General features: G+C 46.5%; 1 protein-coding gene across 2 annotated transcripts in view; it reads right to left on the bottom strand.

The window, feature by feature from the left end:
• Window positions 1-17,003, bottom strand: part of LOC126528033 (serine/threonine-protein kinase ICK) — a 60,226-nt gene that overhangs the window by 27,801 nt on the left and 15,422 nt on the right. For both annotated transcript variants that reach the window (XM_050175882.2, XM_050175883.2), the window contains exon 2: window positions 5,417-5,471. In XM_050175882.2, coding sequence (XP_050031839.2) covers window positions 5,417-5,471 — 55 coding nt within the window. The remainder of the gene's footprint in view (window positions 1-5,416; window positions 5,472-17,003) is intronic.

The following is a 17,003-nucleotide window of genomic DNA, read 5'->3' on the forward strand; positions in this document are numbered from 1 at the left end:
TTGAAGCCAGAAGAACAAAGCTTAGGAAAAGCCACGCGCTGCCTTGTCATTCCCACGCTGGCTGAGTCACCCGGCTTGAAGCTTCCGCATAGACCCTAACGCCACAGTTCCCTGCAGTGAATTGTGCAGGAGACTATGTGGCCTGCGTAACGTGGCATCATCACTGTCGTCACAGTGATACTGGTTTCGTTTTGTCCGTACGTGCCTCGAGCGGCCAGTCGTGCGGCAATTTTGCGTGTGTTCGCAACCATCTGTTGGGTACCGGGGCACACTGAGATTGAGGGCAACCAAAGGGTAGATAGGATCGCTCGCGAGCATACAAACCGAGCGGACCTAAACAGAGATCCTGAGGACTTCATGACAGTGATCCCAACGTACTCTGACATACTAAATTACCATAGAGGGACGAGGATCAGATATCCCCCGCCTCACAATACACTCACTCAAGAACAGGCAGTTTACTGGCGAAAGCTGCAGACAGGAACTTTCCCAAATTTACATAAACTATACAAAATGTTCCCAGGTCAATACAGGGACACATGCCCGTGGTGTGGCGCAATACCCACACTTTATCACATCACATGGGAGTGCAATACGAATAAGGCATTCCACAAAATAGAAAATCCGAGTGCGGAGCAGTGGGAGAGCGTGCTCTCCAGCGGCGACCCTAGCCTCCAATGGAGGCTGGTGGATCATGCCCGACGAGCAGCCACGCTCAGTGGTGCCCTGGAATAGGGGCGCCAACCATGCAGGCCGGAGATCGGCATCAACCAATAGAAGATGAAGACATCCGGCCCGACCGCTGAATTACTCTTTCTAGGGCAATAAAGTTTACTTCCTCCTCCTCCTCGCGGGCTTCTTCCACGATCGAAAAAACACTTTTATGTGGCGCTATATTGAGCAACAGAAAGATGCATCGGGAGTGTTTTATGCTGCCCTACAATTTTATCATTGACACTTTACACCTAATTACAATATTTGAGAAGTCGACTAATTGATTATGACTAATTACGTAATTAGGCGGAATGCAAAAATAATAATCCGTGTATCTCCAAGCGACGGCTAACATAATCACCTTGGTTCTGTCTACTGGTTAACCTCCCTGCCTCTCCTTCTCCACTTTTTCCTTCCTTCCTTCCAGCAACGTGGCATTTGCATATTTTTTAAAAATCTTGGTGCATGATAGTTGGCACACCCTGTATACTAGCTTATTACTTCTGCACGCTATAGGTTATATGCGACGCATGCGCGCTGCTCCTGCTCTACCGATGCAGGTGTCTGGATGAGCTTTCCCAACGGCTGCGTAATGCCGCGTTGCATGCTGGTTAGGCGGCATCCACGCCAGCGACTTAAAGAGATTGTGCGACCAAATTGGTCGCAAACGGTTGCTTTGGTTGAAAAGCGACCGATTCTGTGAAAATGCTCTCTCTCTCTCTTTCTTTGAACTTTTGAACTTGTGTTACTGCGCCAAGCAGTCCGGCAGTGCTTTCGGTTTTCCGGAACCGATACCGAATAAGCGTACAGCTCCCGCGTGCGACGGTTTCGATTTTGCCAGTGGAAACACGAAAGAGAAAAGCGGGGAAATAAATCAAACTGAACACCGAGTGGTGCCCCATTTTAATATAAGCGCTGTTGTAGATAAGTTGTCTGTGTTGTTTGTTCCCCGAACCCAACGCAATTGAGAATGTGGGGCTACTTTCCGGGAACGCTTTTGCGCGCGCTCTGACTCCTTCGTCCTTCATTGCCGCCGACGGTCCACTGCAGCGAGTGCTTACAAACGCGCACAGAAATCGCTCGTGTTTTAGGCAGCGTAGAGTCGCTAAAGGGCCGGCCTTCTTGTAGCTTTGGCATTGCGACGGCGTCTATCGGTTTATTCTTCAGACACGACCTTCAAGAGTCGAGACATCCCCCCTCATTTCTTTCTCCCATTCTCTCTCTCTGTATCTCTTGCTCACCATCCCAATAATTTAGTGGTTACAGATAAAAGCTAGACGCCCCGGGCCGACATTCCAGCTTTCTTCTGTATAGCCTTTCTCTCTTCTTGCCCGTTCATTGGCGTTTCTTTTTCTCACCAGGGAATGGGCAAGCACGGTGTTTCGAGGGATCCTATACTAAATGGGGCATGGGCACCAATGGGGCGATTAAAATTAAAAAGGCAGTTCTTTTAAAGGCTCGATCCAATATGTATGCAGCACCGTTCATTGTTACACGTCTGCTCGGCTATCCGACGTTCTCGCTCACCCTGGTCACGCGCGCAGGACGTGGAAAACGTATTTAACGGGGTGTGACCAAGTGATCGCATTTTCAGATAAAAAGTGCAGAAAAAGAAAAGAAATATATGGGATGAGAAGCGAAGCTGGGGCGAGAGACATCACGCGCGACGACGTGGTAACGTCTTTTTAATTGCCCTACAGAAAGAGCTTCCTCGTCGTAATCGAAGGAACAAGGTACCTGGCTAACAAGAAGGAAGGTATTTAGCTCTTCTACATACGGAAGCCTGTTTCTACGTGAAAACTAAAGGTTAGTTAAGGAAGTGACCATTGCATAAAAAGAACAAGGTAACTTTTTTTTTCATATGACACTATAGCTATTGAAGAAAAACATATTTCCTGAGGAAAATTTGTTACCTACGTTTCTAAGATAATAAGTGTAGTTTTTTTTCTTCTGATAATTCCGAACAGGGAGCGGCGCTGCTGCAGTCAAAGGGACAGAGTTGGATAACATTCGCTCAATTCTTTGTGTTCAGTGTCGACTACATTTCCGAGTTCGTGCGCGAGTGGATGTCTGCGCACTTTTCTTTTTCTGTTTTCTTTCATTCTTGGGCATGTGTTGCGACGTATGATGCCTGCAATAGCATGCCAAGCCATTCGCTCGGCTCAACCTCTCCAGTTAGCATCAAAATTTTATTTCGCGAGCGCACACGCGTATTTTAACGAACTGGTCTGATGTATACGGCTTCCCTGCGACGCACCTTGCTATACGAAAGTCTTGCGCACGATGGACGTGGGGCTATGCGGCACGAATAACTTAAAGTGCCAGCGAGGGTTCAAACGGCTGTTGCCTTATCGGTTAGTGGCCAGGCATAGCGCAGCACCAACTGTCTTAGCACTTCAGGTTAGAGGACCCAAAATGCAAAAATATCTCAGACTGTTGCGCACTACTGTATTCAGCCAGAACGCCACGCAACAACTATATCGTAATGATTCACCCGAGCTCTTCTGTGATGCTCGGCGAAACGGCGTTGATGCTTCCTCAAAAACTAGAGCAATATTGCAACGTATGCACGCTCATATACCAATCTTTTATTATCATGCTTTTGCATTTCAGCTTTTTCTTTTTTCGTCCACACCGCTTTCTGACGTTCAGGCGTACGAAAGGCTCACCGGCCGCTGTACGAACAGCACACATTATTACGCCTATACGACAAGCGCCAGGGCAAAGATGCGTAGGTATGTGTTGCTGTTGGTAACAAAGCGACAAAAAAAAAAATGGATGACAAAGGTCGCTTTTAGAAGGAGCCTATTCACGCCACACGGAATCGGCTCAGCTCTCGAACTACTACTCAGTAAATGAACCAGACGCGAAGCAGCAAGAAAAATAGAGGCAAACGACAGAGGGAGAAAAACAACTGGAGTCCCTTTTCGTTGTTTGCCGAACACGGAACACGATGGCTGAGGACCATGGGGACCTTCCTGGACATACGAGAGGAAGAGGATAATAATAATAATAATAATAATAATAATAATAATAATAATAATAATAATAATAATAATAATAATAATAATTTCTACTGGAATCCCTTTGAAACTCGGCGAGAGCAAATAGTCACCTAGCCTGCTTTAACTAATCAGGTTTTGCTACACCTGTTGCAATATCGCATTCTGCTTATCTTTCCCTGATCACTGCTCTCCATTAAAACTGCTATCTCTATGCTGTAGTGTTACCTATGCCTGCGACGACCCCGGCTCCGTTGATGTCTTACCGTTTTTTTTTTTTTTAACCACCAATACTCCGGGCGTCCCAGCCGCTGACCAGATAATGCTCCCATCTGCTTTGAGCCGCAGCTCATCTGGAAGGTGCACGTTTTCCGAGGTTCTGGCTTTGGCGAATATCTCGCCATTCCATTGCGACGCGCTGAGTCGTCTCCGAACTTTTGCTGGGGCAGGCACATACATGTCAACTCCCGTTGCTAATATTTGTGTCGCTATGATTTTGTCCTCACGCAACCAGCTTGGACTTCACACAGCAGGGCACTGCCCCGTTTTGTGTGATCGCACATGTTTTATCTCCCGATTTCCCGCTTGCACTCTTTGTGAATTACTATGAACTTTTTCTTTCGTTCCCGTCCTTCCCATCTAGTTTACCGACTATGTTTCCCTCACTTTCTTTTTTTTTTATGATTCCCGGTTGTCTGTTGACACTTTCAGTTACCCTGTACTTGGTTGCTACGAGGCTGTGAGACACAAAATGACATTTCAGGCGGGCTTCCTTCCCCTGCCGGTGCCTAGACGTTACCCATCGCATGCGTCATAAATATCACGTTTCTATAGACTGGAAGACAGGTCCAGTACAAAATTAACGAATCTGGGGTGACTGAATGTTAATGACACCAAGAACGGGCACTTAGCAAAAATAGGCACAGTGTATATGGCGATGCCAAACTGATGCGATTGTGGTGTGATTCCTCTTGCGTGTACCACTGCGTGTACTATTTTTTTAATAAAATAAATTTTCTGGAATGTTCTACGTCATCAGACAAGGCGGGGACGAAGACGAGGAGGAGGAGGGTTTGTTACATCTGCAGTCGTACACACAAAAGGCGTGCCGTTCAGATATGCTTAGAGTATAGCTACGTCCCACAAGTGGACGTGTTTCATAGTTGACAATTAGGCGGCCGCCGCTTTCGGGCTCAAATCCACCGGACAGTCAATCCATGAACGTAGGGGCCGCGTGCGTTTCTCCTATCCTGTTTGTATTGCGTCGCTGCTTCACGTGTTTCACTCAAGGTCTTCCAACACCGACGGTGTCGTGAGGAGATACGCGGCTTCAAGCTGGAAGAGGGGCCCTTCGAAATCGCCCGCGAGACCGGCTATTTGCAAGTGTTTGCCAATAACCCTCACTCAATCCACTATCGCGGGCGTCCGTTTCTTTGCTTGTGGGAGCGAGAAAAAAAAATCCCATCGAGAATACACACCGCGAGAACGTTTCTTTCTCCGCGGTTCGACCTGGCCGGAATGCGGTCAGGCGCACCCGATCTCGCGGCTCGCGCCGGTCATCAAACCAGGGACGAAGTCCTTCAGACTCGAGGCATATAGTGTATGCACAACTCACTGCAAAGAAGCGCTAGATCGCTTCTGCTTCGACTGCGCAACGACCGAGAGCGCGTCGATGACCCACCGACTCGCCACGCACTCACCTTCACTTCGCGCAAGTTCATGCACTCTTCCCAGGAGTAGTACTTCTTCTTCATCCTGCGCCAGAGAAAGGGGAGAGGGGAGAGGTGATGAAAAAGAAAGAAACGCGGACTTCGTTACTGTTTGCTCGTCCTCCCCTCCTCCTCTCCAACATCATGAATGCCCGGGGTCCACCTCCGCGGTAACCCGACGGAGGCCCCTTCCACTATACGCTGCCATCGTCGCCGTGTGTATACACATACGCGCGCAACGTGAATATTCATGAGAGCACAACTTCCGGGCTTCCCGCCCCCCTACTATATCATCATCATCAAGAAGAAGAAGAAGAAGCACTGTGCGCTTCTTTGGCGCAGCGCAATTTGTCCCGAGCGACGTACGGGCGGCTTCATTACGTCGACGGGAACCTCCGAGCGGCCGCTGACACGACAGAGCAGTGCCCGCGGAGTGCTATAGCGCGCGCGCGGGTACTGCTTAAGTGGACAGGCGAAGATTCAAGGGTCCGGCGGAAGGAATCAATCAGGAAGGAGGCTCGAGCGGGGTGGACGGCTCGGCGCTGACCGCGTTCGTAAGTTAGGTAACACCCCGGTGCGGCGACGTACGGTTTCGTAAGATGCGCGGCACAGGGAAGTGAGGCCGACAGTTACACGTGCAGCAGGTCGTGTGCCGTGTTCGGGACGATTTGCGTTTCGGTGCGCCGGGTGTACGAGACGGTAATGAGAAAAATACACGGACGAGCGGATTATGGGAGATTAACCAGCAAGAGTCGTCGCGATCGCGACTTAGCACTGACTGACGAGAGAGAGAGAGAAAAAAAAAAGGATGTTTCGAAATGCAGGAAGGTTAGCCATGAGGTAGTTCTGATTGGGCTGTACCTCACGGGAGAAATATATATGAGGGGATAAAAAAGAAGAGAGAGAACGTAAGGAAACAGAAAGAGAAGGGAATAGTAATAAAGTAAATCGTGTTCGCCGCACAGAGGTAGCAGGCCGGCTCTTAAAGTCTATCACGCATGGGTTCGTAGACCCCAGAAATTTGGGCAGCGCGAATATAGCCTTCTGCGTGGCGTTCCTTTGGTAGCACAGGCCTGGGACGTTCAATGCGTAAGCATTCCTGAGGCTAGCTACTTCCCTAGGAAATATGTCTGTCCGTCCGTGACACGATGCGCTCCATGGTTATACATGGGGTCCTACGGGGGGGTGTACGAGAATGCCTTATATGACTACTGATAGTTCTGATTTTGTCTATATGTAGTGAGTACTGGAGAGGTATGAAGAGTAATTAAGGTTAATAAAATACTAGTAAGATTAAATACGATGAAGTTAATTAAGGCGAAATAAGAATCCTTAAGGCTAATGAGGAAGAAAAACCTAACCCAGATTAATCACGATGAAACGACTCAAGCGTAATGACGATTAACTGAAAGTGGTTAAGAATGGTAAGGTTAATTAAAAGTAATACAGGTTAAGTTATTTAGCGTAGTCAAGAGTGGTAAAGTTGAAATTAATTAGCCGTAATTAAGATTCATTAAGGACGCCTAAAATACACAACGCTAATTTCGATTCAATGTTAATGTTAATCAATGTCAATCATGTTATAAATGTGAATCAATGTTAATCAGGTTCAGTTAAAGGCATTTAAGAGGGGTTCATTCTAATTAACATTAATTACTATTACATTACTTGAGTCGATAAATAATGAGGCTAATGCATATTAGTTCATGCTACATTACTTAATCCAAATTCAAATTAATTTCGGTTACAACAATCCCGTCCAATAAAATTTAATTCCGCCTAATTACGTTCACCAATCAGAGAATTACAACATGTCATTGAGACACTCGCTCCACAGTGCGTCATGCTCGACACAGTGAGCCATGTTGTACGTAATTAACTCGGCCACTCAAATCATTCGTCGCACGAGTGAAAGATGAGCGACTGGAAAGAATGCTTACACGCTATCTGATGTGTCCCACTGGAAAGTTTCCCGCAGTAATGTTTTGTTCGGATGGCCGAAGATTGTACAGTCTACCCAGAACTGTGCACACATCACTTCCCTGTCGGCGGTGTACCGCTGTACTGTCGTCAGACACAGATAGGACGTCTGCAGTACTCTATGATCAGCTGCCTGGCATATCTTTCCATGTGTGCAGAACGGGAGTGGCTTTGTGTGCCACGTCATTCCGAGACGAAGACGTTGGTTTGGCATAACCTTGTTTTTACGCCTTTTGCCCTTAGTGTTCATCTTTCTACCGACGCACTGTCTGCTATATACTGTATTTTTATTTTGTCTCCTTTTTCTTTTTTTTTAGACTGTCGTTTGTTATTATTCGAGCAGTATTCGAGCAGGCTTGACCGGATGCGCCATATACATTTATGACATTCTGTGAGAAATGTTCTGTCTTCAATGTCTCGTTCTTTTTTTTTTTTTTTTGGAAAGAGCAGTTGTTAAAGTCACATTCCGCCACGGTCAAGCTGATTCGTTTGCAACGAGAACTTGCCATCATCGTGGGTCGTCGCGGCGAAGATAAAATTAAACATTAAGTGCTCGAATACGAAATGACGCAGGTATTGAACGTGGGCCCTAGCTTCCACCCGAAAAATTGGCGCTCCAGCCAATTTTTTTTTTAGACATTCGTGGCATATCACTAAGAGCCCATATACGAGGACTACTAGCACCATGTAGTCATATTGAATGACAGAACAGAGAGAAGTGGTTCTTGTGGGGAAGCAGGAAAGGCTAGCACTATTTTCTGCAACCCATGCGGGAGCATGGCTCAGCGCCAGCAGGGTGGAGGGGATGGGATTAAAAGAGAGAGAGGGTAGTCGAGGGAGAAAGGTAGAGGGTCGTCCTAGCAGCATTATAGCAGCCCGGGCGGGAGGGACCAGTGGGTTCGACCGGAGGAGTAGGCTGTAGGTAGATCGCCTACTCCTCCGGTCGAACCCACAGGGTCCTCCCGGCCGGCATGCATTATACAAAAGAAGAAAGTACACAACAAAACCATTGATTATGCCTTACCTAAAACTCTACGTGAGACAATGATCAACCATTAATTGCACCAGAAGCTATAGACGAGATGCAAAGGTGAACATCCGACCAAATAAGGGTGCCATTCCATTAAGTAGTCACAATTTAAATTATCGGGTTTTGCCGAGGTACACCGTAGTAGACGACTCAGGTTTAATTGTGACCATCTTCTTTAACGCGAGCCTAATTATAAGTACGTGAACGTTTTTTTTTTTTTTTTTTTTCATTTCACCTCCCGAAGTGAGCGCGCAGCTGCTCACTAGGACGCCTCTGCAGTTCCAGGGTGCTGCTCCGAGACGTTTCAATCAATCAATCAATCAATCAATCAATCAATCAATCAATCAATCAATGAAACCGATCGCGGTGCGCTACCAAATGTAACTTGCACACTTTCAAGAGTCGCTACTCAAAACGCTTTGCTCGCGGAAATGGTAGACATATCGTAGGTGATTCAAGTGTCAAGAAAGAGCAGCTGTCTCAATAAGGTGACGCGTCGCTAATAGAACTCTATATATATATGGATCATTTGTCGCTTCCGCGCTGAACATGGCGAGCGCATTAGTGACGACACGATCACGCGTGCAGCCCCGTTCGAAACAATATACGCGCTCGCGATCAATCATCGATAGCGATGCTAATGAGGCAGTGCGCAGAGGTGCGCGGCGTATGGTGGCCACTTGCCAACGAAGGGGGGTTAGTTTGTATGGAAGGCGCACAGATATACGGGGAGGCGACTGGGAGCGAGCAAGGAGGAAGACCTCGACGCTCTTTATAACGCGCGTGACAGTCGCGCGAGGCGCTCCCGTACCTGGTCTGAATGGATGAGAGAGCTCGCGGAATGCGGTCAACACTGATAAGGGAGGCAGTAGCCGCGTAGTGTGTGCGATAGCCGAGAGGTCGCGCAACAGTCGTCGCGACGTTTTTTTTTTTTTTTTTAAATCTTACAGTGACAGTAAGGATTCACACTTTTCTTGTAATTTGCAATCGATTACAGTACAGACGCGGTGGCTCCTATAGCTTTGCTATAGGTGACGCGCAAGCGGCAACTTGACCATGAGTGACTTAAGAAACTTTATTGCAGGTCCAGCGAGGACGCGAACTCGTCGCGTAACCCGGCTAGTCCCACGTCGGGAGTGGCAGCTGACCTGACCTGACCATAGGCCTCACTTGATCGGTTCGTCTTCATATTTCCATCATACTTCCAGCTTCTCTCGCCACCATCACCGACATCAACAGCATCAAGACTGCCATTCATGAAACCTTCTGTTAACTTGTTTTTCTTTACTTGTCTAAACTGTATTTGTTTCTCTCTTTTGCTGTGCAAATATTTTTATTCACCACTCCTTCCTGTAATGCCCTCGGGCCTTGGAAGCATGCTAAATAAATAAATAAATAAATAAATAAATAAATAAATAAATAAATTTGAAACAGTGCGAACGGGAGGAAAACTGACGTGATGAGGACAGACGCTGACTGATAGCTGAATTTTTTTAATTCGAAAAAAGAAATCAGTGAAGTAAATACAGAAAGGCCAACCTTGCACGCGCATACGCTCATCTAACTTCCGTTCCGCTTGCGCTGTTTCAGATATCAACGTCTGCCAGCTCGTCCAACTGTCCGCTTTGCTTCAGTTAGTCACTTAAAACGGATCCTGAGAAAGCATTCTTTTGGAACTAGCGTTTTAATTCCTTGGGCGAAAAACAGCTTAGTTACTAGTGGAGAAAGTGAAGCCCAAACGTTCATTGTTACGTCAAAGTCACAATGTCGCTACGTTTGATTGAGGTCACAAATTTCAACGTGGTTTCGGATTTGGAACTTAGTCACGGATTTGAAGATAACATAGTGGCCCGTTTAGGCGCAGGAGAAGCTCTTGAAACTCACATGGTTGCGTCTTCGGTGAACTTAAAGGTGGTACCCAGATCCTTCCCCGGTCGACAGACAATGAAATGGAACCGAGTAAACGGCGTAAAAAATTTTGACATCACTTCAAGGTGGTGCGGGAACTGCCTTTCGTTTTTCCGTAGGATCAGTCAGCCTCCTGTGGTGGTAAAAGCCGCTGTTTCGCTTTTAACGAAGCGTAACTTAAGAAAAGATTGAGTTTCGCAATGAGATTGTGTTTGTGGTGGGAGACGCAAATTCGGAAGTTCGACCAGAGGTCCTTCTTTTGAGACACTTGGCGAATTCGCATCTTTCTTTCCCTTCTTACTACCTTCCATTTCTATAGGAATGGAAGATAGGAAGAAGGGTCCCCCCCTAAAACGTATGTTCCTTTACCCTCTTTTCTGAAGAGTAGGAATGTGTTGTGCCCCTTCCGGGTGGCCAGTTGCCAGCCTGCTCCTTGCTTTTCCTTTCTTCCCTTTCAAGCGTATATATGTTTTCACACCAAATATGACAATAATTCACCGCCGCAATTTTTTGTTCACTGGCTTGTTTCAGGGAGGACGGGATATTTCAATGCTTCCAATCAGGAGGTAACACAGCGGCTCGGAATAAGCTCAGTATGTGAAGAACGTTCAGCGTTTGGCTGAGCCGGAATTACAGATATACATAATGTTGTGTGGTCCTTGTCTCAATAAGAATGAATGAATGAATGAATGAATGAATGAATGAATGAATGAATGAATGAACGAACGAATGAACGAATGAATGAATGAATGAAAAGGTGACCGTCGAACGTTTTCACTTCAAACGGTCTTGTGGCATCGTTCATTACCCGCTAGATCCTAGTACAACTGCTTAGGAAATATTTCCGTATAACTACGGGAACATTAACTGTTAGTGCTATCGTTTCTCCAGAGTAAATAATTTTTTGCTGTTGGAAAAATCAGATAAAACAGAAGAAGAAGAACAAGAAGAATCAATGCGATACCTTCATTCAATCAATATTTTAGGTTTATTTTGTCGTTGCCTCTACGACTCTGTGATGACAGTTTCGGTTAGGGACACACCGGGAAGTGAAAATTCCCATAGTAGTTGCAGCTCTAAAACAACGGCATCGTGGTGACTGTTGGAGCTGTGTATTAGGAGAGTGCGTGCAAGAAACGTCGTAATTTGCGTACAACCACCAGAACACGTTCTCAAAAAAAAAAAAAAAAGATAAGCTAAACCTGGTTTTGAGAAGAATCATTTACTCGTACTCATGGTAAACGAATAGTGCTTCGAAAACAACAAAGTTGTTTCAAAACAAAAACAACAAAGAAACAAAAAAAAAACGAGTCATGCATTTGATCGCTCATTCATGCATTCGCTCGCTAAATAGTTATTAATTCATTTGATTCACTTTCGTAACGAACTGAAACGGATGTCACGCTCATATGCCCATATCGCACTCATATCGCACACCAACCAGTAGTGTCTTAAAGATGGTGTAATTGTTAGCACATGGACAAAGACGCACAAGTCGCACAAAAAATTTTGTTCCATCCTGTGTTAGCAAGTGCGCTGCCTTTAGAGCAACAATGGCCAACCAAGCAGCCCTCCTATTCATTTCTGAACACTATAACAAGCGCGTTTGAGAGACTGTCGCTGGATCCGCTCTATTTACGCAGAACTACCAACTTCCTCAGGAGCCCCCTAAGCATCCCGCGACAGATGTCATCGCTTTTATTTCAGAACGTCCGCTCGGAATAGTGGAGTGCGTGGAGCGGATGCCACCGTCAAAAGAAGGTGCGAGCAGTAGCACATATATATGCGTACACGATAATAATGCCTGAGGGAATCGATCCCCGCACCGTAGCAGCGCATTAATTCCTCCGTTAAGGACAAGGCTACGAGATGTCGCAGAGGAAGCCGATTACGTGACGGGCAAGGGCTGGACGATTGTCAAGTTCTGTAGCGCCTGGAAGGTTTCACCATTTTCTTTAATGAACGCCGCGCCTGGCACTACAAGTGGTCGCAAAGGGTTGTCACTATCCCGCGAGTGAGGCGACCGTATACAGGTATTCTTCCATTCCGCAAGCGATCAAGGCTATGCATTAGAATGCGCTTTCGGTGCCGAACACAGTATTATAGCGTGGTGCGGGTCGTAAATAGCTTTATCCTCGGTCCGTCCGTATAACTTCGTGCAAGGTGCGAGCTCGATGGTTTCGAAACAGGTGATACCGAACGGCAGGGTCCAGATTTCGTAAAGATTACTCTACTTCACCCGTTTCTTCATTCTTGCTCATCGACTCGCACACCACTCCGCGGCAACGTTATCACTAGGATCGATCACACTGTACGAATAGTGATAAGAGAACAGAATCCAAGCAGAGCGGACGCAAAATACCCCCCCCCCCCGACACACACACACACACACGGAGAATTCGCCTTCGGCTACACGTGGATCGAGAACCGCAATTTGGACGCAACGTTCTTTTTACGGCAGAGCCAAGCAGAAACGTCCCATCCTTTCACATCGTTTTGCATTCCCTCCCATGAAAATGGGGTCTGCAGTAACCTAAGAGCCGCCAAAGGCGAAACGTGAAGTGTATATTTGTCATTGTTTTTGTTGTTTTTTTTTGTTTTTTTTTAAAGGCGAAGCTTTATTAGCCTCTTCTCTCTACTTTAGTGTCAGGCTGTAAGCACTGTCGACTTGCGGCGAGCGCACTCCACATGGGCACACTGACGTCGAGTGGAAGCTGTCACTCAATAAAAAAAAGGGAAAAAAGGGGAAAAAAGGGAAAAAAAGGAAAAAAAAGAAAAATACATGTCCGAATGTTGGTTTCCAGCCCGATTCCGCAAGCACAGAAGCCTGATGACCGAAACATTAGGCCACATACACAGTTTTTGTTTCCTTACATGGTATTTATTGTATCAAGTGCAACGCTGTGTGCTCGAACTGGCACAAGCACTAACCAAATAAACCATCGCACATCGCCACAAACGTAATTCCTAAAGATACAAAATAAAACAACATTACAATTTTTTCTCGTACAAGCCAGTGCTTTGACGCGCTTGGCGCGTTAGCCGCACCCGCACTCATAAAAAGTGAGGGTGCGCGTCTTCTAGATGACGATGAAGAATGGAGTTACGCCCGGTAACCTCCATATAATTTCGTCACCGAAGTTCGCTAATACGTCTCTCATCATGCGGCACTGTGACACGTTCTTAGAAGGTCGAGCACACGGTGTTTTGCGACTGAACACGTTTTAATGCTGACTAAAGGTGCTGCTTTATTTGCAAGGTCTAACATGGCTGAGGGACGCATTCGTCACTGATGTGTGCAGCGCATCTCTCTATCTCTCTCCGCGCGCGCACGCACGCACGCACGCACACGCACACGCACACGCACACGCACACGCACACACACACGCACACGCACGCACACGCACACACACACACTACATACATATATATTGCAACTGACGGTTGTCTGCTCCGGACTACCGTTAGTTGCACCTTGCTCCTGGAATAGGCAGGAAGTTTGTCGACTGAGCTCGGGAACACTTTTTGCATTGCGACGCCTTAAACCTAGACGCAAGTTTAAAGCAGCGCCAAAGAGAGCCAACAAATTAGTTTATACGGCTAAAATATTGTCACGTTGCAGTGAAGGCGGAGAGCGAGACAATATCGAAACTATACAAATCTAACCGGGAGCACTTGTGCCCGGCTAGAGTTTGGTCGTCGAAAATCTGAATCACGGGTTATGTGCGTCCAACATATTTTATTCACGAGTCACAGCACTTTTCAGAATAACTGCTCGAGCTCATAAACTTCTAAACATTCTAGAATATATTTTTCGTAACCATGAATTCTAGAATGTACAGCAAGACTCGCATTGCGCGCGCAATATGACAAAGGCAAGACTCTCGCCACAGAATCAACGACACTGGACGGTTTTAGCAGAGCGTTTACGGTCCGCTCCACTCAGACCGGCGTGTCCTATTCGCCCACAGCCGCGGAGCGGAACGCGAGCGGAAACACTAATGCGCCTGCGCACAACGCTCACACCGGCGGCAGAGCGTATAGAACGCTGCCCACGTTCCGCTGAGAAGTTTTACAGCTGAGAGAAACCGTGTTTTACAGATAAGCTCTAGCTAGCCAAGCTTAGAATGCGTCGCTGGCGTCTGCGCTTGTTAAATGAGCGAAATCAACGCAGCTGATGGAGCCCGGTGCCGGTGCTCGTGAAGTGTGAGCGGAGCGAATATGCAGCGCTTCGCTAAAACTGCCTATCGGAGAATTTTCGGATACCGTATACGAGCGTATCATGCCAAACGACAGATCGATATCCGTGATTATCCGGCGAAAAGTGCTCACCGTCGAAGAAAGCAAAACGATTTTGACGTGACAAAATGTTCTTTCAGAAGCCTATTTTTCCACCTGCCGCTGCAGCTGCGTTGCGCCGCGCGGAGCTCGTGGTAGGGGGTTCGATCCCTACTGCGGCGAATTTCGATGGGGGCGAACTGCGAAAAGCGCTCGTGCACTCATATTTAGGTGGACGGTATAAAAAATTTCAGGCGATCAGAATTATTTCCCCACTACGGCGTGCCTCATAATCAGATCGGGGTTCTGGAAGGTGAAACACCAGAATTTATATAGTTTAGCTCTATTTCAACAATTTTTTTTTTGCCGGGAAAGAGTTCATTTGTGCGATATGAAAAGAAGGCCAGACTTTCTTTTTCTTTCTTTCATATGCATGTTCACACGGCAGCCCAGCTACGTCAGCATGGCGTCACGCATTGTAAAACAATTTCTGGTAATTTGACCATTCTAGAGCAGGAAATGCTTTCAAAGCTTTCTAAGAGGAATCTTTGGTTCGTTTAGAGCATGCAATGTGATCTTCCTTTAGAACTGGGCAATTATTAACTAGGCTCGAACAGGCGCTGTCAAAAGTCACGAAAAGCTAGTTGCGTGGACGTTAAGGTGGCCGTCGCCATCCCTCTTTTGCATTTCCATCCTTCCCAAGTTCATCAAGCCTCGGCTCACGGCAAGAGTGAGCATTTTCACTATTGCAGACATCTTAATTGAATGTTTTTATTGCCCCTTTAGCGCCATCGTATTTACTCGCGTATACTCACGGTTACTCGACGTAAATGGCACATAACGTATACAGGAATCAATTCTGTGAAAGCTGAGAATCCACGTGTTATTGGAATGGATGTAGAGTGCCATTCGGCTGCGTCACCAATCGGCAAACGCTGTCCGCCCCGACCAACGCGCCGTGGAAATAACGCCGGAGGTTTCAGGTTTCTCACGAAGACTTTCTCTCCCACCGTAAAATAATTTACACCCCTAAAAGTAAGTAAGCCAGAAGTAAGTCGGAGCATAATTCCCAATGCAAAGAAGGGAGGGGGGGGGTCATGCCGACACGGACACAAGAGAAGTGGACAACACGAACGCGTTCGTGTTGTCCACTTCTTTGCATTATGAATCATTACCAACTAGCTCAGCTTTCTGTCGTTCTGAGCATGATTCCCACCGTTACACCCAAGAAGGGTGTACTGGTCTAGAGTTATAGACGTAATTTCGCTCTTAATAATTTTTAAGGGTGTAAATTACTTTACAGTGCCGCGAGGATATCAACGCCACCTCACGCTCAGTGTACTAATCAAATGTGCGCCTGACCACACAGGCAACAAGCATTCCAGCACACAGTGCGTGGCCACAAATGCGGGACATCAGGCTGCTGCTGCTGATGATGATTTATTGGCATCCCCTTTGAAGCGGGGCGGTCACAAATAGTCACCTGACCTGCTTGATTTAATCACTTATACTGCACATGTTTTTCGTTCTACCATATATGTATACATCTCCATAACCTTCTTTTCCATCAAAACTTCTCTGTCTATACCTTGTATCAATACATGTGCCTTTAACAGATCCGGTCGTATCAATTTTTTCCCTGCATTTCTTTTTCACCAATACTTAACACGCCTTTTGTGTATCTCGAGTGCCGACCAGTTGATGTTTCCGCCTCTTTAAAACCAAGCGCTTCTGGAAAGTCTAAGTTACCTACGATTATCACTGGGTGAATCCCTTCGCGTTCCATTAGGATGTGCTGAGTGGTATCCGGATTTTTGCTGCAGCATACACATGCCTCATCTTGTTGCGAATATTTGCTCCGGTATGTTCCTATCCTTAGGCAACCAGCTCGAGCCTCAAATAGCAAGTCACTGACCTTTGTGTTGTCGTACAGATATTTCCTTTCAATTTTCTTTTCTTTCCATTCTTGTAAATATCCATGGTCTTTATTTTTGTTTCCATTCTTCGCATCCAATTTGCTGTTTGTTTCTCTCACTTTCCTTCTGATGACTCCCGCTGTCTGTTTACACTTTCAATCACGATGTACTTGATTGCCAACGTTCTTGACCTCTTCCTCCTTTCTGTATCCACGCTTTTCAGGTACAGATACTTGTGCACTTTAGCCGCCCATTTATTTTTATCCATGTTCCTGAGTCTTCCTTCAAAACTAATTTTGCTGTACGTTTCTTTGGCTTCAAAAGAGGCCTAACACATGTCACCCAGCACTGTCTCATTTGTGGCTTTACCGTGGGCTCCTAAGGCAAAGCAGCCTATACCGATATTTGGTTAGCTTCCAACCCCGACACGATATTAGACGCATAGAACGACATATATGCGAACGGT

Source organism: Dermacentor andersoni, chromosome 9 (assembly GCF_023375885.2).
Source record: "Dermacentor andersoni chromosome 9, qqDerAnde1_hic_scaffold, whole genome shotgun sequence".
NCBI lineage: Eukaryota > Metazoa > Arthropoda > Arachnida > Ixodida > Ixodidae > Dermacentor > Dermacentor andersoni.